We start from the raw sequence: 25,644 nt of genomic DNA, 5'->3' as shown, positions 1-25,644 counted from the left end.
TATATTTAGAACCAAAATCAACTCAATAATTATGTCTTGTATTAAGGACAGAAGTAATAGTATGCTAAGAACAAACCACACTGTTTACTAGCTTTGTACATTTTAAATGATCCCAATCCACCGTCCGCTAATTATGCTGATCTGCATGCTTTTTTTTTTTTTTTAAATGTTATCTTTATGTAGCGGATTTCCTCGTCTAACAATATGTTTATCTTAGATACTGTTAACTAATTGAAATAAAAATTGGATTTGACGTTAAATGTTAGGTAAATTTTTCTATTTATAAGTGACTGGATTTTGCTTATCAGACATGTTTCTTAAGATTTTCTTAAAAGTGAAGTTGTAAATTCAAACTTTTTATGTGGTAAATTTTGCATTCACTAACCTTTTTTTTTATTTTTATCTTAGTCAGCAAAATTTAGAAAGTAATTTGGAATGTAAAAACCATAACGAAAACAGTACGGAATGATATGGTAATCTGTGCAGGTTCCTCATAAGATATAGGTGAGTGAGAAATCGGCAGGCCAGCTTGTACGGGCTTCGCCCATACCTATTTTCTCACACAGGACATCGATGCAAAGGCGACTCGTTATGTATAGGGCCTACAAGTCGGCAAGGAAGTTTGTTTTTTTTCCCCCGAGCAAATGAGCATGCATTTAAATTCTATCAATCCTTCCAAAAATATTAATAATGAAGAGAAAGTAGGTATAATAAAAAGAGTTAGTCTTTGATAATGTGAAAATCAATATTTCAATTCACATTCAGAGAGGTACTTACATTTAGTATCTGATGATGTCTCGAATCTTTAATAGGAAGATAATTATGCTTATAAAAAAGTATCAATAAGATTTGGTCTAACAAAAGAAATTAATCCCTCACAATATGAAGCATCAATATTCAAATACTCGTTGAAAGAGATATGTACAATTAATTTGGATAGTGTCTTGAATATAATTATTTTCAAATACAAAGGGAAAAAAATCTTCCAAAAATTCATTTGATAAATTCAAGATTCTCAAATTCTTCCAACAAATTTTGAAGTCATTTTAGATCCTGAATGAGTTTTAAAAATGAAGCACTGATCTGAAATCTTAACTTGTCTGGAATTTATGATAATTTTTTGGGCAAAGCAGACCGAAATGAAATTTTAAAAAAATAGACTAAAAACAACTTTTTATGTTAAAAAAGGTCCTTGACACCTCCAAATAAAAACAATCATAGGCTAATTTTATCTCCTGAAAGAGAAAATACTGCAAAAGAGATTAGTATATTTTCAGTCCACTTCTTGTTTTTACGTGCACAAAGATTAAAAAAGGGTTCATGATCTCTCAACGACGCGTCGTTTTGGTATTTGCTAGAAGAGGGGATCTATGGAGCGAAGCTTCCAGCAAAACCGGAGAATGAGATAAGAGTGCGGGAACCCAAACAAGTCGACGCGGGACAGGTAGCGAGAGTCGAAACCCGTAAGGGGAAAGCGTGGGCTCGAAGCAACGGAAACTTAACAACAATGGCTTCCATTAACATACTCTCAGCCATTTCGCATCGTTCACCTGAATTGCCTGCAGGTGTCCGAACCTCTCAGAATCTAATAAGCTATTACCCCCGCCGGCGGCCCCGCTCAGTCCTGTGCGCCGGCAGTCCCTCGGGAACTCCGATCGAGAAGCCTGAGATCGAGCTCGAATTCATTGGGGTACCAATTTATATTATCATCTAGAAATTGATGCATCTTTATTCTAAAATAATGCTGAATTGTAGAACGTGAGAGGGCTTGTGTTTTTAGTTGTATTTAGATCCTTAAGAATAAGCAAGTGAAGATTAAATTTGGCAGCCGAAGCCGGGAAGTGATGGATCGTATCCTGTAGACAAAGCTAAGGCAATTAGTGGAGAGAAGCTGCTGAGGAACATCATGCTGGATAACAAGATCGAGCTTTATGCCACGTATGTAAGTATCAATATGTCATTATGTCGGTTCGACGTCGTTTTAGCGTCTTTTAATCATTTCCACATCCCGCACATGGCAATGCAATTTTGCATTTCGAAAAATTCTTGAATAAACGTGGTTTAGTTCACAAATCAATTTATGCAACAGACTCGTAAAATTTACAGCTGGGATAAGCTTTTATGTGTGCACGGCCTTGTCAAATCGATTACATGCTTCAATGATTCTTTTTCCTTTTTCCCTGAATCACAACTAATCATGCTTGCTTAATAATGAGTGCTCTTTTACGGGTTTATGTATTTTGGTGTTTTTCATGATTGCGAACCGGTTTTTCACTGTCTCAACAGGGGAAGGTGATGAACTGTGGGGGAGGTGGTAGCTGCGGAACATGCATAGTAGAGGTACATAACTAGCGCTTTTAATTGGAGCCACATTGTGAAATTCTGGTAGTACTGGCCAATGCCTCCCATAGCTTATAATTTAAAAGGGTGAAGGTTATTGATTTTTCGAATTAAATTCCGCTTGAAAATTGGATTTTGTGGATCTGAAGCTCTCTAAATTAATAGTATTTTATCGACATCTCATGGAAAAAGCTAGAAGGCATGTCATTGTGCGCCTCTTGCGTCTTATTATACATACTTGCTTTCTTCTGTTTGATTGATTGATAGTGATAGTGCAATAAAAAATATTTGGAATCTCTGAGATTGATTTTTTATTTTATGAATTCTAATATGTTGCTTGTTTGAAATGACATCAGTAAACGAAATTCATACACGAAATATCCTAGATGTTAAGATGATTTCTAAATATCATTTTTTTCGATAGGTTTTGTATTTATATTTACAATGGGCTTTTCAATTCTGAGTAGTGTTCAAATTTTACTGAACTATCTATCCATACGATGTCTCCATCACACGAGTATCTACTTTTAAGAAACATTATTTTTATTATTTTTTCTTCTATTGCAGATTATTGATGGAACGGATCTTTTAAATGAAAGAACAAATACTGAACTTCGGTATTTTAAAAAGGCATGTTCTGTCTCTACCCCTGTCCCTTGCACACGCAGAGACAGACATCTCTATGGTTCTAATAGTATGATTTATTTGTTAAAATTAGCTATGTATTTTACTTGTGGCTACAGAAACCCGAATCCTGGAGGCTGGCTTGTCAAACAATTGTTGGAAACAAAGAGAATTCCGGCAAGGTAGTTCTTAAAAAATGATGGTTCTTTGTGTATAGTTATCTTTCATGTTTGTGTCGTTATGAGTGTTCCGTGGAGGATGTGTTTTGCTTGAAGTATTAGTAGTGCAGAACATTTCAGGATTGTATCCGCGATAAAAGTATTTTTTTCCCCCTCCTTTTTGATTATTTAGTAAGTCTACACTGATTGGATATCATTTTTAAAAAGTCACATAACGCTATCTTATTTTTAATTTCAGTAGACTAATACTATATCATAATCGACTAAAATCAACAGTAACATCTTTATCAATAGGTTAAGTCTGTAGGTGGACACATATAATATGCCTGAAGTCAATTTTCGTACTCTTTGTCATCTTAAAGCAAACAAATCTAATTATTGACTGGGGACACCCCTACTGATTTTTGTGGCTGTCCTAAAAAAATGAGGTATAACGATATTGAAGGCCTGGTTATGTCGTAACTGGCTTCAAAAACAGATGCTTGCTGATTTATGTCGTTGCAATGAGTTGTCAGGTTGTTGTTCAAAGGATTCCACAGTGGAAGAAGTAACAAGCCAGGGCAAGCCAGAAAAAACCAAGCTGCACCTTGTGATGCTTAGCCTCGAAGCACCATATGTTTAATTGAGTAGGTTATTTGAGTTGGAGGCGACATGGAAATATTTTTGTGAGCGCTCGCCTGAAGCATCACCCCAGGTCATTTGTCGTACTAAATTGTACGATGATTTAGAATGTAAATGACTAAATGCGCATTTATGTGTAATGTAATTTTTTTTTCCCTTTCCATGTTATGAACGGCTTTATAATGCTTACTCCTTGGTTTATCTATCATATACAAAACTCCAAATGCTATAATTCCATGTGTAAACTATTTGATCCCAATAGTGATGATGCGGAGGTTTGGAGTAATGTTACAATTAATGTTTTTTATTATTAATTTCTGTTGTCAAGACAGGGAAGACAATCAAAATAATGCGAAATCCAGAGGCATTAGTTAGCTTCAAGTGGTTCTTTTCCTGCATCCAAGTGACAGTGCCCTACTCTTAAATATTCGTAGTTTTCTAATTTGTCGAATAGGACAGTATTGATGAGCAGTGAGGAGAATTAGAGATTATATGTTCAGACCAGACGTTTGGTTCAACTGGACTGGAGCATTGGCTCGGATCTTGATTTTGATGCGTATAGCTGAGCTGCAGAAACTTTCACTGAGCCCCTTTGCAAATTCGTCTTTCCAACCACTGACCTGTAGTCATGGTTAATAATAGTAAGTTCTGTTTTCCTCCCAATCCTCTAGTTTGTTTAGAGTTACAGCAATTTAGCATTCTGAGATTTTCTTTGCTGCTTCTGTACAGATTTGAAGGTCCCATGTGCATCCACCGCACGCTGATATCCTTTTTCACGAGCAATGCTGATGGCCCGCTGGAGCGCTGAATGCCTGAAAGAGTTGTGTCCGGTATAGTCAATGTTTGCTTTTATCTTTTATATCTAGAAAAGTAATGAAGCGGTGCGACAGTAAATTGGAGCCTCTGGCGCCTATGGTAGGTATTCTGCATCTCAATTCTTGGCCAAGCAAGCAGCAATTGTTGAAAAAAAGCTCAATGAATAATCTATACCCCTATTAGTCATTACTTGCTGTTTCAGAAATTTCAAATTCACTGAGATGTTACTTTCTCTGTATGGGGCTGGAAAGATAAGTCTGAGAAGTTGCTTTTACTCCAAAAAGAAGGAGCAGAAGGGTTGCTTTCAAATCTCGCCCACTTTTTTTCTTTGATATAGAGAGCGTTTTGGAGCTTTTCTTTGGCCTTTTCTCTTGAAGCAAAGAAGCCACCTATCCTGGGCTTTTGTAGGGTTTTGCACCCGCGCTTCGTCTGAGATTCCTGGAGAGCTAGATTGCCAAGTCAGAAATGGTTTTATTATGGTGGGATCTCTGGGCCAACTTTGATTTTAAAATTTTGAAAAGGTGGGAATGAGATATCTTGTCAATCAATGAATGCCCCCACTTAATCCCTTCAGCTTTTAAGATTGCACAAATAGCGTCTCGTCCCTTTGTTATCCATTTCATTATTCTTATTATTATATACATGGGGGAGCGGGGAAGTGAGACAATACCAGACCACTGTGTTGGGTTCTAGTGAAGTTTCCATTATGGTGGCTCTGGCCCTAGTCCATGTCTCCATTATGGTTCTTTGAAACATATTTTTTAGTTTATGAGCACCTGTTAGTGATTCTTAATTAAACTATTTGTCGCGGCCGAAGGTGCTGAACCTCGTGGATTTTGTTGGGACCCTTGCAAGTTGTGGGCACAGAATTATAGGTGGATTCCATTTCTTCGGTTTTCAAGTCGTCAGCCTCATTCATTCAATACCATTGCCTGTGGTGGTTACATTTATCAATAGCTTTAGTGGGCCAATCTCCTAGGGTTGGACCCCAAGTGTAGTTTAGTGTACCAACCCTCTTTCACTACGTTTCTCCAGTAGCAAGATGCTACATCGTCATCGTGAGCATTTGAATTATGAACATCAATTAAAACCTTAAAATTATAGTTTATTTTGTTCTAATAGTCGGTGAGTGAAACTAAAATTACAAATCCAAGGATCTCTTCTAGATGATCTTATTGGTTATTAATATATTGCTTGTAGCGGGTCATGTTAATCAATTCAAAATTCATATATCTTTCTTTTGTACTTTTTTCCACTCATTAGTCAATCATATTGTTATTTTTATAAAATAAAATTTGAACTTTTGTTGTTAAATTTGAATCTTTTCCCTAGATCTGCTGCCCGGTTTACTAAGAGGTAAAAGTTCTTGGTGATTTGACCTTTTCTTGTGAGGTGTCGGGATCATTATTATTATTACAGTGAGAATTCTGATTGAATATAATTCCCTCTTTGGGGTTTATTGTGTTGGCATACTGGAAAAGTTTATTGAATTATCATTGTTCCTCGATATAGCTACGAAATTGCGCTGAGAAAAAAACAAAACACATGCATGGTTGTCAAAACGTTGGTTACCAGGTTTTGATAGATTTTAATGATATTAAATATTCAATTTTAGAATAAAAATAATATAGAAATTAATGTTATTCATGAGTAGTCTCATATAATAAAATGTCACTTGAAAAAAAAAAACAAACTTGAAATTGCGCTGGGAAGAATGGAGCCTCGTTGACCTCTTATACAATTCTATTTACGTAGTTATTACAATAGTTTATACTCCTCTGATCCTAAATGTAAAGCCTTTATACACACTAGTATAAGGGTCTTATATTTAAGACTGGAAGAGTATCTGTTTTTGGAAAATAAATGACAATTATATTGTCATGCACATAACCATCTCTGGCAGGGTCACTCCGCGAGTCAAGCAATTTCCCACTTTCCACTTATATGGATTCTCATTAACGCTGGTCATGAATTTCGTTTTAGCATTTAATTGAAATCTATAGAGAAAAATACATTTCGGTCAACGAGATTACAATTTCCATGTTTTCCGGGGGTTGGTCTGAGTTTATTTTATTTATAAATTATAAATGGTCTGAATTTATTAAAGGATGACCATCATTAGAGTAATTTCGTTTTTACTTCTAATCTGAAAAATTGATTTTCCACGCTGGTATGCTAATAGATATCAAGTTCAATTCTTAACGCCTCAGAAAAATTCTCAAATCTAGTAATTCGGACACATTTATCTACAAGATTTTTCAAATGAGTCATTCCTTTTTGAAGTGATCCTCATCTGTATTCTATATAAATTAAGAAAGAAAATGCGTGCTTAAAGTTCAAACCCTCTTAAAAGAATAAAGTAAAAATATTTTAATCATTTCTAAATTTAACCGAAGTCGAAAATGTTATTCCATGCTAATTATGCGTGTAATTCCTGGAACTAATCCTTTCCATTTCTTTATACAATTATATTTCAATCATAAAAGTTTTGACTGGAGAATTTTTTTCACCAAGGAAAACCTGAAAAGCAAGACTTCAGTGCCCTCTCTCTTTTTATAACTTTTTACGTGCGAAGAAATTCGAATGTCTGAGGAAGGAAAAATTCAAATTTAATTTTATCGTTTTCTCTCTCTTTTTATTATAATTATTAGTTTTTTAACATCAGAAATTTAGAAGCGTCCAGCGAACGAAGGTCGTGGGCAGAAAAGTCAAAAGGGGCATAGCGGAAACACCAGATTCGAGAGTGTAATAAGAGAAAACAAATTATTATTTCTTTTTTTTTTTTGGGCAATTCGCAATTTTGAAGTTTGAACTGTTTCTCTTACGTCCCGCTTCCGCTCCGCTTATATCAACATCAATGTCCTCTCACACTAATCACTCTGTCTCTGCCTCTATCTTTCTCACCGCCCTTCACTTCCATTTCATACGCTCTCACCCACCGCTTCTTTCTCCTCCTTCCTCCCCTTTCCATTAGAGCTCTCACAGCCCATCGTTGAAGGTCGAGAACTCCCAGTAACTTAGTAAGTTCAGCTCGCACTCTTCTTTGTGGATGAATGACCCCCCCCCCCCAAAAATGTTTCTTTGTTTTTGAAACAAAAAAGAAAATTTCTTTCTGGGATTTTATTCTTTTGGATGTAGCTTATCATTTCTGGTGAAGTGGAGCACTGGAGCTTGATTGAGAGCTTTTGTTACGAAAATGTTTGTACTTTTTGGTTCTAGTTTGTGGATCTGGGCTTGAGCTGCATTGCTTCGTATTTTCAGGAATCCTATCTTCTTTTTGTCTCCTTTGAGGGGGAACAGAGAATCCGTTTCTTGTGGTTAATTTTTGGAGAATTTTCTACCTGCCTTCTAACTTGCAGCTGCACTTGATTGGAGCTAATGCTGGAGAGTTTTTCTCATTTTCGTTTGTGTTTGATTATAAAACTTAAAAGGTTGAACATGCCTGGAGTTGAAATAACATTTGTCATTAAATCAGGGCTCTTGATTGGGTTCTCGAGAATATGCTCAGAAAACCCCGCGGGCATGCGTGTCAGCAGATAAAATTATTGTAATCTGCAAAATTCTCTTAGGTTTAGTACTGAGAAAAGTGCGCATTGAGCACAAAAAAACTAGACTTTGAGCATTGTTGCATTGCCTTATTTCTGTTCATGAATCGCATTCTATAATTTTTATTTATGATCGCAAGTTTCTTCGGTTCCAGCTACCAGGCAGGAGATATGTACCCTGATTCAGATTCTAACTATTACGCTGGCTTATAATATTCTCTTCTTAACCCGTTCTCTTTTGTTCTTAAAGGTATTATTCAAACGATTACAGTACATCCGGGAACGTTTAAGGGATTTAGGAAAAATAATTTTTGCAGAATGTATCTGTGTCATTGATACAATGTGTTTGCTAGAGTGCACTTGTATACAACATTAATTGCATTTTACGATCTGTTATCAACCAACAAGGTGGTACAAACAAAAATATCATATATGATAAGTAAGATAAATTGGGAAAAACAAGAATTTTCACTAATAACATTCGCCTTACATACATCTAAGTGAATGCACAAATGTTTGTGAAATTGTTATATCTAGCTGTGTTTATTGCTGTTATCTCATGGTGTTTTGATCTTTGAAGAGCAGGCATGAACAAAATTATCGTCTGAAGCAATCAGGTTGCTTTTCTTCAAGGCACACAAAAATGAACAAGGAAAGTACTGTTTATGCTGAAGATGCAAAGTTTCCAGTCCGAATCACTAGAGCAAGGGCCAGAGCCTTGGGATCATTGGGAGGCATACCTCCTTCCTCAAGGCCATCCTTTATGCAAGAACAGAAGCGCGCCCATCCAACGAAGTCCAAAAGAGCAGCATCTGATGAGAACAAAGCTTCGGTCGTTACTATGGACGGTCTCCAGAATAAGAGGAGGGCAGTGCTCAGAGATGTAACCAACATCTGTGAAAATTCAAATGATAAAAGTACTGACGCTTCAAGTTTTCAGGTATGCTTGAAGCAACTCATAGGTTGCAAAGGCAAATGCCAAATTATTAATAGTTTGTACATCTACTGTTTTGTTTTGTATTATGAACTATTCTCGCTGAGTATTTGTCATTGTTTTACTGAGTTGCAACGTTCATATATTATCATGAGATATGGTGGTGTCAGTTGATGATACCACTTGGATGTCCATTACGTAGGCAAAAGGAGGTAAAAACACAAAGTCAGCTTCAGTTGTATCCACAGAAGCTTCATCGACACAAGAAGACGTTAAAACAAAGTTAGCTGAAGAATTATCCAAAATAAGGATGGTAGAATCACGTAACACCACTAATGCATTTAAGTTAGAAGACAAAATGCCACCACAACGATGCATGTCCAATGGTACAGAAGATTGTCTCTCGGCAGGCCCCATGCTTTCAACGCAGGATTCTGTGATGTCTGATGAGATCCTGACCGCTCCAGATAAAGGTTTTCTAATAATTTTATGGGTCACCAGTCATCTCTATTTCGCCTGCATTATAATACAGGTCTATGCTATGACTTGATAATTATATAAATGACATTTTCCTCGAAGGCTCAATGCGTGAAGGTTATTATTTGATTTATAGTGCAAGCTTGCAGCTTTTCTTCTGCATGTTTTTTCCTTTATTTAAGAACATTTTGCGTGGCTCCCCTTTTTCTAAAGCTTAAGACGTTACAAGAGCAACCCACTAATTGCCTGCATCCAAATTTTATTCGTTGTCACCCCTAATCAACGAAGTCTGAAAGTATCTTGATTGGTTAATGCAGAAATAGGGAAACTAAGAGCTTCGGATGACTTGGGCATTGTAGACATTGATTCAGAGTTAAAGGATTCTCAAGTTTGGAGTTTATATGCCCCAGATATATACAATAACATACGTGTCACAGAGGTTTGTGTTGTGGTGTTGTCATTTTGACATTTTCTTCTGATTATTGCTTCTATGCTCTTCTGTATCTGTGACAAGTAATAAATGTTCCTTATCTTGTGTCGTCCCAATCTGACAGTATTATAGCTTTATAATAATGTTCTTTCAGGACATAAGAATTAGAACCTCAAAGTTTTCTTCTAGAAATATTCTGATATTGTTGCCTAAAGAATCTTTATATAACAAAGATTTTTCAGTGGTATGAGAAAAGTAATAAGCTTCAGTAAAAGTAGTTTGATGTTAGTTGTTGGGAATCCAGCTTGAAAGAAGACCATCAACTGATTACATGGAGAAGTTGCAGCAGGATATCAATCCAAACATGCGCGGAATTCTGATTGATTGGCTTGTGGAGGTTAGTTCCTCAGTATTCTTCCCATGTTATGAATCAAAATCTTATCAATGTTTTCACTTTCTCCTCTAGAGCCTAATTGACCTAATATTTTCTCGTTAGAGTTTAACAACATTCTGATTACTATCCCAACTGAGTTTAGCCATCGAACTTCATTGTTTAATTTTCTCTATATTTCTTTCAGGTTTCTGAGGAATATAGGCTTGTTCCAGATACTCTTTACCTCACTGTGAATCTCATTGACCGGTTTCTCTCTATAAGTTTAACAACGAAACAAAAGCTTCAGCTTGTCGGTGTCGCTTGCATGCTGATTGCATCGTGAGTTCCCTTCCTTGCGATGGTCCTGATTCTTTAATGTACAATTTCTCTCATGCTTAAATTTATTCACTTTATAGATGGCAACCATTCTTTTCATCCTCGTCGGATATGGAGATAAATACAATGATGACTGTTAGTCGTTTCACAGATGTGATATATTCTGTGGCATTGTGTTGAGCTTTTAGCGTGATTATCTTGAGAACTAACAAATTTTGCAACTCGCTAGTTGTGCGTAAGACGCAACTTTGAAGCGGCAACATATCTATTGTTAAGCTATGGTCACATGGCTGTAAAAAGTTAGAAGAAGGTGACATTATGGATATAATCTGTTCCTGAAACTTTAGAGCATATGTGATGCTGCATATAAGTGGTGATGGAATATATCATCTGTTATTTCTTAACCTTTCAGGGGCTTCTAACGTTTTGTTTTCTTTCTTGGCTTGAAGAAAGTATGAAGAGATTTGTGCTCCTCGGGTGGAAGACTTTTGCTTCATCACGGATAATACATACACGAGAGATGAGGTACTTACTTCTGAGAAATATAAATTTTATGGCATTTCTATACGTTTGAGAGAATTACTTAGCAGTCTGATCAAACTTTAAACATTGATCATCAAAAGTCGTATATAAGACACCTGAATCACTGACACTTGACAGGTACTGAAAATGGAGAGTGAGGTTTTAAATCTTCTGCATTTTCAATTATCTGTTCCCACCACCAAAACATTTCTCAGGTATACATTATAAATCTAGGTTTTATTTCTGGGAAATTCCGTTCAGTTAAACTGAGCTGCTGTAATCTTTCAGGAGATACATCCAAGTAGCACAATGTTCCTACAAGGTACTAAGTTTTTAGCCCGTTCTATTACACTGACCGCAAAATAAAGAAAACCAATAAGCTAATGCTTATCTGTTCGTCTTGCACAGCTTCCCTGTGTTGAACTGGAATTCCTGGCAAATTATTTAGCAGAGCTTACACTTGTTGAATACAGCTTCCTCAAGTTCCTACCTTCCCTTGTTGCTGCATCTGCTATTTTCCTTGCCAGATGGACGCTCAACCAGTCAGAACACCCATGGGTCTGAACTTTTTCTGACTGCACTTTTTTTTTATTTTTTTGCGCGTCAATTATTCTAAGAGGATTTCCACTGCGTGTACTGTTTGCAGAGCCCAACTCTAGAGCATTACACAAGTTACAAAACCCCACAACTTAAAGCTAGTGTTCTTGCCCTGGAAGATTTGCAGCTCAATACCAAGTCATGTTCCTTGAATGCGATACGTGAAAAATATAGACTTCAGAAGGTAAGAATCACGCAAAAATACAGAAGACCGGCCCGTTCTATTTCTTTTCATGGCATATATTATACTGTGAAGTTCCCTTCCCCCCACATTAAGGTTACCTTGTTTGAAATCTATTCTTGTGTTAGTTTCGTGGTCCCTAGTCTCTTTCATATGCGGTCCATTCATTAATTAATAGCAGGAGGTTGGAATTAATGCGGTGACCTTAAGATAGTGACATGACGGTGAATTTTGCTTCTCTTCTCTTCTGACAGTTCAAGCGCGTGGCAGCATTGTCTGCAAAATCAGTGCTACCTCTTTTCGGGACTCAATTGTAGATGATGATACAGAGCTCTGAAGAAGAATCACTTGATCAATTAATGGGACTTGTGGGCCTGATTGTGACGCGATTCTGTGAAATTGGTACAGCAAGATAGTTTTCAACCAGTAGGTCTGTATGTAATGTAATGCCTTTTAGAGCTAAATATTCTTTGGTAACTTGCTAGCCTCCTACCAAATAGTGATATTGCTAACATCAACATCAACTACTCCCTTCAGGTTGCTTTCTTGCAACAAGCCTCGTTGCTCTCTCTGTCAAGGTTCCTATTGTACCCAAACTTGTGTAATGAAAAATGCCCAAAAATATATTTACGTTCTGTCTTTCACTTTTCGAGTTGTGGCGATGTCAGAACCATTGAGTGATCAAAATGTTACAAAATGGTTACTTCCCTAAAACTAAAAAGCGAAAATTTACACAAATAAAGTATCTGAATCAAATTTAAATTAACATCCTACCACATAAAAAAAATTCATGTTAAACCCAAAAAATGAATACAGTAGCTGTACTCATGTTTGTGTCCTGTCTTGGATTTGACGAATTTCATTACACATGTTCGTCGAAGCATGAACATCAATCTACAGGATGTATTAGTTAGAGCTCACTCGAATTATGATGAGTCATTTTCTGCCATAATAAACTGATATTTTTTTGTTACTAATATCATAAATGACTGCATAGTGGCATTGAAATGGTCCCAACCGCCACAGGGTCAAATAAGTAATCAAAGTAAAATGATGTGACTCGTCCCGCCCCACGCCCCCTCTTTCATGGCGGAAAAAAACGCTTACCCGGAAGAGGAGATTCTTAAAGCATAATCTACTTAAAATATCCACATAACTATTTGTCGTTGTCCTTTGCAAAGCACATATGGTCATTAGATAGTCTACCTAAGAAAAATATATATTTTGTCTGTTAATAAGCTCATGCAGAAAATCGATAGATCTACTGCATGGTCCTTCTCATAACTTACATACATGAGTTAACTAGCATTCCACACAGTCGCAATCAATCCAAAACCATGATATACAACATCAGGCTGGCAGAAGCATATAGATATCGCCAAAAACATATACCTTAACGCCCCTATTAACGGCCATTTCCACAACCAAAAACAGCTAACATGTAACTCAGGTTGTCAAGGGACACACTAAAACAGCTGTATTTCCTATCACAGGCCGGAGGCTAGCGGCATGCTCTAGTTGTTCCCATGCTTCTTTTCGCTTCTCAGCTGCTGAAATCGAGAAGGCTTCTTCCTCCTTGAAGTGAGAATGGCAGGACAGAAAGAGCTTGTCATCCATCTCTATGAACATCTTTCTAATATTAAGAGTTAAGTTGAGCACAGTTTGGCTCCAGTGGCCCTGACAGTTTCTCTCTAGTGCTGGAAATACTATGGGCAGGATCACCTGACAGTTATGTGCGATCAAGTTCACAATATGGTCATTGTTCCATAAGAAAAGGGCCCTCTCAGCCACCTGAAACAATCCAAGTTGAATAGAGCTGTAATCATTCAGGAAACCAGCAAAAGGGAGAAACGTTGCAGGGATGTCTATGGATTGGAATTGGAAATAACCAATTTCAAGAGAATCAATATAGGGAAGTGGTTTGCTTTAATGTCGTGGAAACGATTTCAGAACCTACTAGGTAACCAAAAATCTAACAAAGCACCTCCACAGAAGAATTTCCCAACACAAGGTTCAATGCAGTTAACCGCAATTCACAAAAAGTAAAGGCATCACAACTGATGCAACTGACACCATAGCCATTGCAGGTAAGCAAAATTATTTGACAGAAATGGGAGGCCCAAAAATGTTATGGATGATTAAAGCAATTCACGAAAGTAAAGACACGATAGAGCATATAATTTGACTATCTTCTCCTCCATAGCACTCTTAAGCTCTTACAATAACTATCACGGTAACAACAGAAATAACAATTTACCTGCCATAGCAGAGAGCAGATCAACCCAAAACATGCTATAGCAGAAAATAGTAACCAAACAACAGAAGAGCTAAGAGAAACTAGAAAAACAACCGAAAGAGAAGTATTTTGATGACTTGAACCTCTGATGTAAATTAAAGCAAAATGGTAATGCCACAAATAAATATAAAAGCAAAATAGATTAACAATCTTGGAAGTACCGATGCATTGCGTTTAAAGGTGGACAAATAAACAGGAATATGCTATTAAAGACGAGAATTCAGCAAATAAATGAAGTACATAACAATTTACCTGAAAGTGTAAGCTATTAATGCAGCAACTAATACGCCAAAATAACGGGACCATGACCCTCTGGAACTCTAGCATGTTGATTACTTCCAAAATCTCTTCCACTTCGCCCAAGAACATGACCTCCTTCTGACTATTTGTTATCGGCCAATATTTTAACAAACCCCTTATAACAGTGCTGGCTAGCTTCGGCTCCTTCTCTACAAACTGAGTAATACAATAAGACAATTGCTGGAAATAAACACCCATGGATTTAGGTTTGTGCAAGGGGATCAAAACTCTCCATAAAAAGATCTTGTGCTCCTCTTTCAAAGGCAAGGCAAACCCACAAATGATGCTCCCAAAAATCTCCAATAACTCAGCGATGCCATTGTGTTTCTCAGTCTCATACACAAATCGGTAAAATATGTTATTAATAGATTTCCGAATATAGGGCCTATGCACCATGAACTTTCCATAAACCTTGTGCAGAATAGTCTTCAAGCAGTCTCTTTCTCTTGGATCCTCTGAATCAAACAATTCAAGTAATCTCGAGATAAATGAATGATCGATATACTTTTTCGCCACCTTCGCATCAAGACACGGAGAATTAATAAAATTAAGCAACAATTCATACACAAACTGTAAATGTGACCAAGCAGGGTCAAATACTGGTTCATCATCATCAATCTCGCCACCAGCACCACCCCTATTAGATCGATACGGTGGCGGGAAAGCCCTAAAGAGATTAATAGCACACATTCTACTCATAGCAAGAATAGCAGGTTCACTGAATTTAGTCGACCCAGAAGCGACAAAATCGACGAGTTCAAGCAATGTTTGCCTTTTGACATCTTTTTCCACAACATTCTTACCGGCGTCAGTGAAATCGAAAGTCACGCAACAAAGGCTCAACTTGCTCACAAACAGGTTCATCTTCTCCGCATGAGGCACGTCTTTGAATGGCACCAGGGGTTCGATTCCAGACACGATGCTCGCAGGAAAAACCGCCGACGAAGAAGTGCGTTTCGCAGAATTAGACCGAATGGCAGAACTCCCACCGTTCGGCCGGTTAGCCCTGCCGGTGACGCGCGGTGTAGCGGCCACTGGGTCCCGGCATGACTCCCCCCCATGGGATTTGGATGATTTACGAGGAATCTTACTGAAGAATTGCTTCAACATAGCTATATGAAGCAAATATTGATGGACTACTAAAGCTTCAGATGGAACCCATGAAAAACCAATCCGGCCAGAAATGAGAAAATTCTAGACAAGCCAGGAAAACGAATGCATGAGGCAGGTTGTTAAACCCTAGATCTCGCTCATGGAAGCAGGCAAAAGTTAAGTATTGCATGAAACTGGGATCAACATACCAGCGTATGGATGGGATTCAAGAAACATTGGTGATGCTGCACGATATACCTCGGCATAAATTTTTTTAAAAAAAGATGAGGAATACTGAAAGTAAGAACGAAGATTAACAGTTAAATCTCCTACCCCTAGCAACCATTTCGAAATTCGAACTTCCCCCTCCCGAATAAAAGGGAAAGTTCAAAAGGAAACGGGAGGTGGAGTTAAGAGGATGAGGCTTTACGGCACAAAATCAGAAAATGGAAGCTCAGAGGGTGATGAAGATCACGGAACTACTGTTAAAGATTTTTGGCAATGCAGCATCAGAACTGTTTCTTTCAGTTGATAATGACCGATCTGAACGAAACTGGAAACCGAACAATATAAACCAGTACTAAATTCCATAATACTACATCCACATCCACAGCGTGCCTATATATTTAGAACTTATCGCAATCATACAATTTATTATTTATTTAAATTAAAAAATAATATTGAATTATTATTTATTGATCCAATGTCGAATCAGTATTTATCTTATGAAAAGTTTTAGTGCTTAATTATTGGCATTTTCAAAATAACTTGACACACACACGCGTCATTGATCATTGAAGGGAGTAAAACTGTAAAACAAAGGACGAAGGTCGATGATTCATGCTCGTGTGTCTGGGCTGGCCTCCATACAATACCCAAATCAAATGGTAGCTGCTTCTCTGTGTGAAAATCTGCCATCATTTCAGTTTCAGGCGTGGCATAATCACTATCACTATCACTTGCAGGATTTCACACAACTCATTACTTCCTCTCTGCTCGTGAAAATTAAAAGCCATTAATCATGGCCCTTCCTTTAAAGCTTACCCCACTATTCCCTCGGCACGTCCCCTGCGAATTGATTTCATTTATTATCATACTGATGTTCTGCAAAAAGCGGAATCATGAGCACGCTTCATAAGTTCTAAAGCTGGATTTTCCCCTCAGATTCCACACAAAGCTTAACCTGCTGTTTTTAATGACACAGCTCCAAAGGACATACATTAACAGCTTCAAGTTATATGGTTACAGGCAGAACCCAACATGTAACTTTTACTTACAGAAGTGCTATAAATCTGTCAACATATTCTTTACTGTTTAATGAGTTAACTCTCGAAATAGATATTGGACTTTGTCTGACATTACCAAGGTGAGATTGCTTGTATCTTTTAGTTAGCATCCCGAGGTTTCGCCTTTTACAAGCGTTGATGATGTGAGTAGAGATTAAACCTTCCTGCATTTTGAAAGGGACAAGTGATTTTAAACTTCGTTTGCTTTGTTTTCCTTTGATTTTGTTTCAAGCTGTTCATCCCAGTGGTTTAGCTGTCAAGGTACGTTTTTGCCTTTGCTGTTAAAAAAAGTATTGCCCTTTATCTCACCCTAATTATACTATATAATTAGGATAACCTAGAAAGCAAGTGGAAGCAAATTCAAAACTTACCTTTCCCTCTTCAGGCCTGTTCCAAAAGTTTCCGCAGGACCCACCAGAAGATTTGGATTCTTAATGACTTGTTAAGCTTCACAGGTTTGGTATTATACGTTCCTAACTATACCATGATTCAGCCATGAATTTTCTTTCTTTCTTTCTTTTCTTTTCTCTCTCTGTTTTTTTTTGGCCAACTCCCATTTTCAAACTTTAAACTTTACTCATATATATAATTCATTATTCATGATTTCATGTTCAACCACTATTTAATACTCCGCCTGCACATTCATTACTAACCCACTTGATTACCTACCTTGTCCTCGTGTCATTTACATTTGCGCGTAAATAGTAACTCCTCTCCTATTTTTGTGCTTTTTTTTTGTGACATTTTTTGTGCTCTTTGTTTTTTAGAAAACAAACGAAGGCATTTCATGTAAATATATTTCAAATAGCTGTTTTAATTCGTAAGCATCAAGTTCGAAGTTACTGTAAATTTGATGAAATGACCATTGGATACAAGAAGAATATTATATGTATCTTAACATGTCATTATTCATACAAATATATGAATTTCACTCATTTTTAATTGATTAATTTATTTATGAGTTGTTGTAGGAACATTCTCTACTTATTATAAATAATTCTCTACTTTACTACTACTAGACTATGAAGATTTTTCCCCCACCCCAACTAAACAAGTTGCTAGCGTCGCGTCACAAGTTGGGAGGGCCGAGTCATTTATTTTATTTATTTATCTTGTTGATAATATAATCTGATCAGTGGCTTCTGAGTCCTCGGTATTATTGTAAAAATGTCACTGTACAAATATATAAAAATGCTTAAATTTGAAAAGGGTCGTCCTTTATATATATTTAATCACATATTCAATATTATTATTAAAAAAAAAACTATTCATATGTTTTCAGCTGGTCATAACCCATAGCCCGTAAACACGAGGCTTTTTTACAGTGTTCATATTGACTAAAACGTGATCGGTGCGCTCAGTCGTCGGTATTACCAAAGATAATGTTTATTTCTTTCCTATTTTGGCCTTAGAAAACAACCCTTATGGCGATAAAACCTATCCCAACCCGTGCTCTTTTCAGTGGCTGGTATGAGCCGAGAGGGAAAGGAGAACAGGGGTAAAAGGGTCAGCGGGTAATTACACTAAAAAGCAAAAGATATTCTCAGGCGACTCTATGAAGCAAAGAAGGTGGGACTGAGATTTTAAGCGGTTCGACGCCATCCCTTTTCCCTCCGTCACGAAGTGGGCCCCATCCACAAAGTTAAGCAACTTACGGTACTCATATCCGAGCCAAGCCACAAGATCACCGCCCTCTCCACGGCGCTGTTCCATCGTCTCCGTCGCCGAGCCCAGCCGCAGCTCCAATCCGGTTTCTCTCTGCTTCTGTTCTGGTTTAGTTGCTTCCCATTTCTCATTTTAATCGAGATTTTTGCGCGTTTTGCGTTTTTATTGGCTTATGATCTTGTTAATCTTGCCGTTGGGTTTGGATTCTTTCTGTGCGGGATCTTTTCTGAATGTAAGTCAACGCATGGATTCTTTGGTTTGATTTCTTTCCTGTGTTTTAATTGGTGGACGAACGGAATTGCCGTCATTTTATCCACTGATAAACCGGCTGTTACCTTGAATTGATTTCTTTGTGAAGAGAAACTGAGATAGAGTCAAAAGAGAAGGAGATTATTGATCCTAGGGTAATATGATTGTCCAGTCCATGAGAGCCGCAAGAATTACTTTCATCTCCGTTAGTCGTGTTTTTCGTTTAACATGCTCAAGAGTCAAGAGTGATATCTTCATCATAATTTTCCAGACAAACAATTGTTTATTTTGTTTCCTCTTTGCAGGCGGGAATGCTTACGAACTTTATCAGTGGCATCTCGTGAATTAAGTCATACACGAACTGCTAAATAGATTTTTTATTTGCGAAGCTTATATACCGGAGCGGAAGAAGCAGCATTTGCTTTGACTAAGTTCAGAAGTCAAGGTGTATTTATAGATGGTATACTTTTTATGTGATTCCATGCTTCATTGGTGACTTGTGTTGGTGGACTTAGATGAACGTTCCCTCACCAAAACTATATCCTGAAGGTTTATACGACACTTGCCCATTGTTGATGGAGCATTCTGGGCCCTTGAACTGCAGTCAGGTCACTATCGACGTAGCTGGGAGTAGTGAAGCTTCCACATCTACCTCTCCGCATGATAGACATTTTAACAGCGGAGGTACATCACAACATGAAGACAGACCTAGTAGTGCAAGATTACCGGCTTCTCTGCCTTCAGTTTCTATTGCATCTAATGGTACAAATCCTAGGAATTCTTCAGTTGTAAGACGAGGGGAGACCCGTCGGAACAGGAGTCCATTGAATTCAGGGTTATGGATATCTATTGAGCTAGTCCTCACAGTAAGCCAGATTGTTGCATCTATTATTGTTTTGTCTTTGTCGAGGCATGAGCATCCACGCACTCCCCTGTTTGCATGGATTATTGGTTATGCGTGTGGATGTGTTGCTACTATCCCCTTGCTTGGTTGGAGGTATTATCATCATAACCAGGGTAGAGAGCTAAATTCATCTCAACCACGTCAAGCTTCCCCTCGAGTTAATGTTTCTTCAAGGACACTTCTTTCTGTTTCAAGAACTAATGGGGAAGAAGACGATCAGGCCGTTGTTTCATCCTCTAGAAGCAGTCAACATCCAGTCATGATGAATCCAAGGTGTTGGTTTATTATATTGTGGTTAACTAAGTGTGTTTTAATTATTATTAATTTTTTTCATTATGATGGAACTACGTCCCCTGGGTCTCTTTAAAATTATGTGCAGGATATCTGAGGCCATCATGAGGACATAATTAGTTGCTGTTTTTTAATTATCACTTGATACTATATTTTGGTTAGAATGGCAGCTTTGGTTGAAAGAATGATAGATTTCTTGCTCTTAATTTGGAAGTTATGAGCTGAACGAATGATGCCAAGGGCATTTGCAGTATTTTTTGTGTTTCATCACAACCTTTTGATAATCCTCTTTTCTCACGAGTTTTGAAGTTTGTGATTGCTCTGTACTTTATCATATCCCCTTGAGTTGTAAGTAGCCATGGTTGTCAGATATGGTAATCACTGGTCAGTGTAACACTAGGAGTAGATATTCCTCTTCCCAGGGACTGGTGTTGGCCCCTTAATAGACAGAAATCAAATATCTGGAAATTTCATAACGAGCCTAACTGACACATGCTTGTGGCATATAACAAATAAAAGCATATGAAGGAAATTCCAGCCAAACTTTTTTTTGAGTCAGAATATTGACATTAGGTGATGGCTACATCAGCTTGAAGTCTCCTGAGAGATATATCTTTAGAATCCAGATGACATTCAAGGTTTAGAAAAATTTTACGGTATTATCCCAAATGGGCAACACACAAGCAACAACCAGAGAGAGAGCTTCCCACTTATAATGCACAGACACGCTGCTTGTTGCTGGTCTGACTTGTCTGACCCTGCCAAAGTCATGATTCACTGCCTACTTGTGTCCAACCTGTACGTAGACATGTCTTTATAGAATATATATTTCTTTTCCCTCCTCTTGGCAGCTTGTTTTCGGATTAGGGCTGGGTAATGTTGCATTTGCATATGTGCTTGTCCGATAAAATGTCTTTATCTCATGATACTTCTGGTGTAATATTGAGTTATTACTTTGCAGATCCTAAACAACAAATTGGGAATATACGTCTAATTTACTAGCTTTATGGAGGTGGTTTATATGATGATCCCTCTTGTAACCATAAATTGAACATGCAATCTGATTTCAACATATCAAGCTTGGCAGGCCATGGCCCATTTAGTAAATTATCATCATTTTTCTTTGTTTTTTGTTTTTTTGCCATTAAATTATCATCATTCAATTTTGAGATCTTGATTTTCTCCCCATGATTATATAAGCTGTGGTATTTGAATAATTTAAGAAGCTGCCAAGTTCCTAACTAGTTGGTCTTTCTTGCTCAGCAGACTGAAGTCACTAGTGGAATATTTCAAAATGGCCTTAGATTGCTTTTTTGCTGTATGGTTCGTTGTTGGCAATGTGTGGATCTTTGGGGGGAACTCCTCTGCTACTGATGCTCCTAATATGTATAGGTATTGCCTTGGATCAGATCTTAAACCTTGTGCTTTCTCATAGAATCTAAATCTGTTTGCTTGCTTCTCCTTTGCAGGTTATGTATTGTGTTTCTGACATTCAGCTGCATTGGCTATGCTATGCCCTTCATTTTATGTGCAACAATCTGCTGTTGTCTGCCTTGTATAATTTCCATCCTTGGGGTTAGAGAGGATCTGACACAGACAAGGGGGGCAACATCTGAATCTATTAATTCCTTGCCAGTATACAAGTTCAAGGTGAAGAAACGTAAAAAAGGTGATGAAAGCAACTCAAATGCTTTAGAAGGTGGGATTGTGGCTGCTGGAACTGAAAAGGAGCGTGTGATCTCTGGAGAAGATGCAGTAAGTAGGCCAATCTGATGGGTTGGTTGGCGAATACCTCAGTTTGTGCTTGTTCCATTTTATCATTGCTTGCTAAACTGAAAGTGATTATATTTTTTACTTCTTGGCCGATGGTCAACTTATTATCACAAATCCCTCACTAATAGTGTTAGAAAGATCCTGCAACCCAGTTCGCCTCTCTCACAACCCTGGACTTTGATTGTTATTCTTTTTGTTCAAGGGTTTTGTCCTGCTCGCCTTGACTCTGGTTTCTGTACCATTCTGTGGTTTTCCACAGGTTTGCTGCATCTGCCTGGCAAAGTATGAAAATAACGATGAGCTGAGAGAGTTGCCATGTTCCCATCTTTTTCACAAAGACTGTGTAGACAAGTGGCTGAAGATTAATGCATTATGCCCTCTCTGCAAAAGTGAGGTTGGTGGGAACCCAATAGGACCAGTCTCCGGCGAAGGTTCCAACCAACAAAGGGGTGAGAACCGAGTTGGAGTTAGCCCAATCAATAGCATAGTATAATTACCTTGTATACGTAGGCAGCATAGGTTCTGTAAAGTCTTTTGTTTTTTTGTTTTTTTTTGTTTGGGCTTAGATAGATGGTCAATTCTCAGTATATCCATTCCATTCCATTTTTTATGATATTTTCCTATCTGGGTGTTGACAATTGTCTTCTATAGTCCTCTTTTGGTGCTGGTGGTGGTTCAGGGCCGGGCCGAGCCAGGTCCTGGCTGTGGCGTGGGAATACAATGCCTCCCTTGCAAAATCTTGCGTCCCAACATTGAAGATGGCAAATAGTTTTAAATAAAATAGGCAATCAGTCACTCAGAATACTGTTCGTAAGCTGTACCTTTTGCAAGGTTTCAATTCAGTAATTTTTGTTTTTCAAATATTATGTTCTAGAATCTAGTCTGGATACTTAACATGGTCAATACAAGTACGGATACCTTAGCACGACATTACAGTAGAATGGGCCATATTACACAAAAAACGCGAAAGAACGTTAAATATCACACAACAGAAATGGGGACTGGCAATTTTGTCTCCCCAGCATTCAACTGTGTCAGTGAATCCAAGGCAGTAAAAATGCTGCAAATATGAAGAAAGGATTCTCAACCTCCCAATGCTCGTTTGAGCCCTGCTTGTTGCTCTGACGTCAACCTTGTTGGGAACTTAACCTCAAATCTGATCTTCAAATCACCCCTATTCCCAGGCTCCTTTGCTATAGGCATTCCTTCCTTTGGAACAAGAAGCTCATAGCCAGGGCTCACAATGTCAGTCACTGGTATTGATAGGCTCCGTCCATCAAGTGTGGTTAGGTTCACCGTTGTTCCTCCTATTGCCTCTGCTAGTGAGACCCTTTGGCTCACAATCAGGTCATTCCCATCTCTCGTGTACAAATCATGAGGCTTTTCATCAATCACAAACACAAGGTCAGCTGGCAGTTGATTTGGTTTTTGATTCCCTTTATCTGGGAAAGTGATCCTGGTACCTTTCTTCCACCCGGGTTTTACATCAATGCTTAATATCTCTGTTTCTGTCACCGGCCGTCTTCAGTGTCCCCCCCCCCCCACCCAAAGCCACAGAAAAGAAAAGAGGTTAGCGGACCTGCACTGTGTATTGCAATAATTTTCTGACAACGTTTGTGTAAAAGGGGCATGTCCACACAGAGAGGGCCATGGCTTAAGCAATTATTGCTGAATAAAATTATTGACTGCATGTTATTTACTGACTGACTGTGCATCAACATAAATTTCTCCAGCTCCTTTCTTCTTGGCGAATATTTTTATCGACTTCTTGCAACACGTTACTTGCGCAATGAGTTTATTAATGAAATCAAAATAATGTCTCTCCCCAAGCATGCAGTCAATTCTTCAGTCGATCCAGAGTAAGATTAAAGCTAGCTCTCTCACCACTTATGCAGCTTTGAGTGCAGAGACATGAAGGGCATACCATATTCTAGTAATATATATTATATAAAGTTTATTTTATAGCCTAGGCATGCGTGCCAACATGGAGGGATTTGAGGTCAATTCCTCCATTTGATTGTTGCTTCAACCCTCTAATCATTTTAAAAGCTTGACGTGAAATCAACAAATTATTGACATAAGGAATATTAGGTGATCAAGGTCGACGACCTTGAGCTTGGTTAACAAACAAATGCTTTGGGGCTATTGAAATTTTATTGTGAAAGAAAGGAGGCCTTTACGCACAATTCTTCTAACTTCAAAGGAGTATACACACCGAAAGTAAAGGTTAAAGGAGTTTATTTACCCAAAAATACCTCAACACCTCAAGCCTAAACTGACGATGAGCAGTCTATTACTTGACCAGCGAAGAACTTCACATAATGTAACTCGACAGTGCAAAGGATTAAAATTGCTATAAACACCGCAAACCATCCAGCATATACCTAGGGAACTAGGATTAAAGGGACACAAAACTTGAACATGAAAATAGGGAATGAGATTGGTACGCATACCCATTGGCATCAATAGTCCTTGAGATCTTCATTTTCCTCGTAGATCCAGAGTATAACTCATCCAGGCTGCAAGGCAATTTGCTCTCCACAGCTGGTGGCTTTTTTGGCATTTGCTTGCCTTCATTGTATGTACGGAAAATGTTGTCGCCTCCACCAAAACCACCGTATATTCCGGGTCCTTCCGACTGATACCTCATGGACTTTCCTGGTCCAGATGATCCAGATCCAAATCCAAAAGGGCTACTCCCAAAGAATTCCGCAAATATGTCCTCAGCGTTTCTGGGATTAAACCCACTTGATGGTCCATTCCCTGGCGGTGGCATATCTTTCAACCCTTCCTCTCCGTGCTGATCATAAATCATCCTCTTCTGAGGGTCGCTTAGTACCTGAATGGACAAAAAAAACTTTGTACATTTTCAAAAATTGTCCCCGCATTCAACTTCCTTAAAACCTCAAACTTGTCATCTTTCTAATATATTCATAAATTTGTAGACATCCATATTCAGAGGACAACTCATCCAATAAAAAGTTGAGCTGTTGCAGTTCAATAGTATTCCACATTAGTGATTTCAACAAGGAAGGAAATCATTCTCAAATAATGTTAATGAACAAACAGGGTGTTGCTGTTGTGGATTCCCATTCTTACATAAACTTTCTCATATACCAGGGCCCTTTCGTGATTTACCCGCAGGAAGTTCGTTCTGATCATTCGATTTAATTATCAGATTTTATGATACCTGACGCACTCAGAAAAATGATCAAATGAACACAAATCTGTTAATTATTTCCCTTTTGTTTTAATTCCAGCGCACATTCATGGAAGATAAGGGAGAAAGAAATTGATAAGAAGAAATGCTTGCCTCATAGGCTTCTGAGATCTGCTTGAATTTGGCTTCAGCTTCTTTTTTGTTGTTGGGATTTTTGTCAGGATGCCATTTCATGGCCAGCTTTCTATATGACTTCTTCAGATCGTCGTCTGTAGCATTTTTATCAACCTTCAATATATTGTAGTAATCTACACCCATTTTATTTTTCTCAGAGAAACTCTATACGTTACTATCTGATCCTAAAACACCAATTGTTGTTGGGATCCGATCCTTCTTCTTTGTCCCTAGCTTACAAAATCACTGCTTCTTCCCGCTAAGAACCTCATGCAATCGTTCTTTATCTTTGGAGTTGACGTTCCACGACGATTGTAAAAGATGAAGGAGACAACGCGATCAACACAACCAGAACGAAAAAGATCTGATCAAATTACAAATTTATTAGCTGGAGAAGGAACGCAGTGCATATAATCTTTTGAAATTAACGAAAGAATGGTTTGTAGCGTTTTGATGAATATTCAGACAAGGGAGAAGAA

General features: G+C 37.9%; 6 protein-coding genes across 11 annotated transcripts in view; 3 read left to right on the top strand and 3 right to left on the bottom strand.

Moving 5' to 3' along the window:
• Positions 1-19,367, bottom strand: part of LOC114757477 (protein TIFY 8) — a 25,638-nt gene extending 6,271 nt beyond the window's left edge. The window contains exons 1-2 of the mRNA XM_028946540.1: positions 19,262-19,367; positions 18,397-18,401 (exon numbers count right to left, since the gene is read on the bottom strand). Coding sequence (XP_028802373.1) covers positions 18,397-18,401; positions 19,262-19,346 — 90 coding nt within the window. The 5' untranslated portion in view covers positions 19,347-19,367. The remainder of the gene's footprint in view (positions 1-18,396; positions 18,402-19,261) is intronic.
• Positions 1,394-6,019, top strand: LOC114757481 (photosynthetic NDH subunit of subcomplex B 3, chloroplastic). 3 transcript variants are annotated; one of them, XR_003741568.1, is made up of 8 exons: positions 1,394-1,690; positions 1,829-1,942; positions 2,287-2,340; positions 2,908-2,970; positions 3,084-3,146; positions 3,659-3,837; positions 4,219-4,395; positions 4,494-6,019. XR_003741568.1 is itself a non-coding variant. In XM_028946546.1 (6 exons), the coding sequence occupies exons 1-6, from the start codon at positions 1,508-1,510 to the stop codon at positions 3,692-3,694; spliced, it is 513 nt and encodes a 170-aa protein (XP_028802379.1). In that variant the 5' UTR covers positions 1,395-1,507; the 3' UTR covers positions 3,695-4,055. The 3 variants fall into 3 exon arrangements, 1 of the variants encoding a protein (XP_028802379.1); XR_003741567.1 differs by having other exon boundaries at positions 4,219-4,409; XM_028946546.1 differs by lacking the exons at positions 4,219-4,395; positions 4,494-6,019 and having other exon boundaries at positions 1,395-1,690; positions 3,659-4,055.
• On the top strand, positions 7,473-12,619 carry LOC114757476 (cyclin-A2-1-like). Of its 2 annotated transcripts, none has more exons than XM_028946538.1 (12): positions 7,473-7,600; positions 8,711-9,065; positions 9,262-9,532; positions 9,854-9,975; positions 10,271-10,363; positions 10,545-10,678; positions 11,125-11,200; positions 11,336-11,412; positions 11,486-11,519; positions 11,606-11,755; positions 11,844-11,978; positions 12,230-12,619. In XM_028946538.1, exons 2-12 carry the CDS (start codon positions 8,769-8,771, stop codon positions 12,290-12,292), a joined length of 1,452 nt encoding a protein of 483 aa, XP_028802371.1. In that variant the 5' UTR covers positions 7,473-7,600; positions 8,711-8,768; the 3' UTR covers positions 12,293-12,619. The 2 variants fall into 2 exon arrangements, with proteins under 2 accessions (XP_028802371.1, XP_028802372.1); XM_028946539.1 differs by having other exon boundaries at positions 8,706-9,065.
• On the bottom strand, positions 13,096-16,264 carry LOC114757474 (serine/threonine protein phosphatase 2A 57 kDa regulatory subunit B' kappa isoform-like). The gene is made up of 2 exons (XM_028946537.1): positions 14,524-16,264; positions 13,096-13,766 (listed from the first exon to the last, which is right to left on the bottom strand). The coding sequence occupies exons 1-2, from the start codon at positions 15,679-15,681 to the stop codon at positions 13,422-13,424; spliced, it is 1,503 nt and encodes a 500-aa protein (XP_028802370.1). The 5' UTR covers positions 15,682-16,264; the 3' UTR covers positions 13,096-13,421.
• LOC114757478 (E3 ubiquitin-protein ligase At1g63170) lies at positions 18,519-22,692 on the top strand. 3 transcript variants are annotated; one of them, XM_028946544.1, is made up of 6 exons: positions 18,519-18,699; positions 19,169-19,323; positions 19,413-20,040; positions 21,322-21,450; positions 21,528-21,813; positions 22,091-22,692. In XM_028946544.1, exons 3-6 carry the CDS (start codon positions 19,439-19,441, stop codon positions 22,322-22,324), a joined length of 1,251 nt encoding a protein of 416 aa, XP_028802377.1. In that variant the 5' UTR covers positions 18,519-18,699; positions 19,169-19,323; positions 19,413-19,438; the 3' UTR covers positions 22,325-22,692. The 3 variants fall into 3 exon arrangements, with proteins under 3 accessions (XP_028802377.1, XP_028802376.1, XP_028802375.1); XM_028946543.1 differs by lacking the exons at positions 18,519-18,699; positions 19,169-19,323 and having other exon boundaries at positions 19,355-20,040; positions 21,325-21,450; XM_028946542.1 differs by lacking the exons at positions 18,519-18,699; positions 19,169-19,323 and having other exon boundaries at positions 19,355-20,040.
• On the bottom strand, positions 22,678-25,644 carry LOC114757479 (dnaJ homolog subfamily B member 1). Its single transcript, XM_028946545.1, has 3 exons — positions 25,145-25,644; positions 24,285-24,670; positions 22,678-23,353 (listed from the first exon to the last, which is right to left on the bottom strand). The coding sequence occupies exons 1-3, from the start codon at positions 25,307-25,309 to the stop codon at positions 22,915-22,917; spliced, it is 990 nt and encodes a 329-aa protein (XP_028802378.1). The 5' UTR covers positions 25,310-25,644; the 3' UTR covers positions 22,678-22,914.

The sequence above is a fragment of the Neltuma alba genome, unplaced genomic scaffold, assembly GCF_004799145.2.
Source record: "Neltuma alba isolate B1F8T4 unplaced genomic scaffold, ASM479914v2 tig00010596_pilon, whole genome shotgun sequence".
Classification (NCBI taxonomy): Eukaryota; Viridiplantae; Streptophyta; class Magnoliopsida; order Fabales; family Fabaceae; genus Neltuma; species Neltuma alba.
The sequence above is the reverse complement of the archived record's forward strand: the minus strand, read 5'-3'. Positions and strand labels throughout refer to the sequence as shown.

Bases quoted from the DNA above. Each gene is read 5' to 3' on its own strand.
- LOC114757476 (XM_028946538.1), top strand. From the start codon at position 8,769: ATGAACAAGGAAAGTACTGTTTATGCTGAAGATGCAAAGTTTCCAGTC. The intron at 10,679-11,124 runs GTGAGTTCCCTT...CTTGGCTTGAAG, and splicing joins GCTTGCATGCTGATTGCATC to AAAGTATGAAGAGATTTGTG. The intron at 11,413-11,485 runs GTATACATTATA...GTAATCTTTCAG, and splicing joins ACCACCAAAACATTTCTCAG to GAGATACATCCAAGTAGCAC.
- LOC114757479 (XM_028946545.1), bottom strand. From the start codon at position 25,309: ATGGGTGTAGATTACTACAATATATTGAAGGTTGATAAAAATGCTACA. The intron at 24,671-25,144 runs GCAAGCATTTCT...TTGTCCATTCAG, and splicing joins AGATCTCAGAAGCCTATGAG to GTACTAAGCGACCCTCAGAA. The intron at 23,354-24,284 runs GTATGCGTACCA...GGGACACTGAAG, and splicing joins AGGACTATTGATGCCAATGG to ACGGCCGGTGACAGAAACAG.
- LOC114757474 (XM_028946537.1), bottom strand. From the start codon at position 15,681: ATGTTGAAGCAATTCTTCAGTAAGATTCCTCGTAAATCATCCAAATCC. The intron at 13,767-14,523 runs GTAAATTGTTAT...GGATTGTTTCAG, and splicing joins TTAATAGCTTACACTTTCAG to GTGGCTGAGAGGGCCCTTTT.
- LOC114757478 (XM_028946542.1), top strand. From the start codon at position 19,379: ATGAACGTTCCCTCACCAAAACTATATCCTGAAGGTTTATACGACACT. The intron at 20,041-21,321 runs GTGTTGGTTTAT...TTTCTTGCTCAG, and splicing joins CCAGTCATGATGAATCCAAG to CAGACTGAAGTCACTAGTGG. The intron at 21,814-22,090 runs GTAAGTAGGCCA...GGTTTTCCACAG, and splicing joins TGATCTCTGGAGAAGATGCA to GTTTGCTGCATCTGCCTGGC.
- LOC114757481 (XM_028946546.1), top strand. From the start codon at position 1,508: ATGGCTTCCATTAACATACTCTCAGCCATTTCGCATCGTTCACCTGAA. The intron at 1,943-2,286 runs GTAAGTATCAAT...CTGTCTCAACAG, and splicing joins TCGAGCTTTATGCCACGTAT to GGGAAGGTGATGAACTGTGG. The intron at 2,341-2,907 runs GTACATAACTAG...CTTCTATTGCAG, and splicing joins GCGGAACATGCATAGTAGAG to ATTATTGATGGAACGGATCT.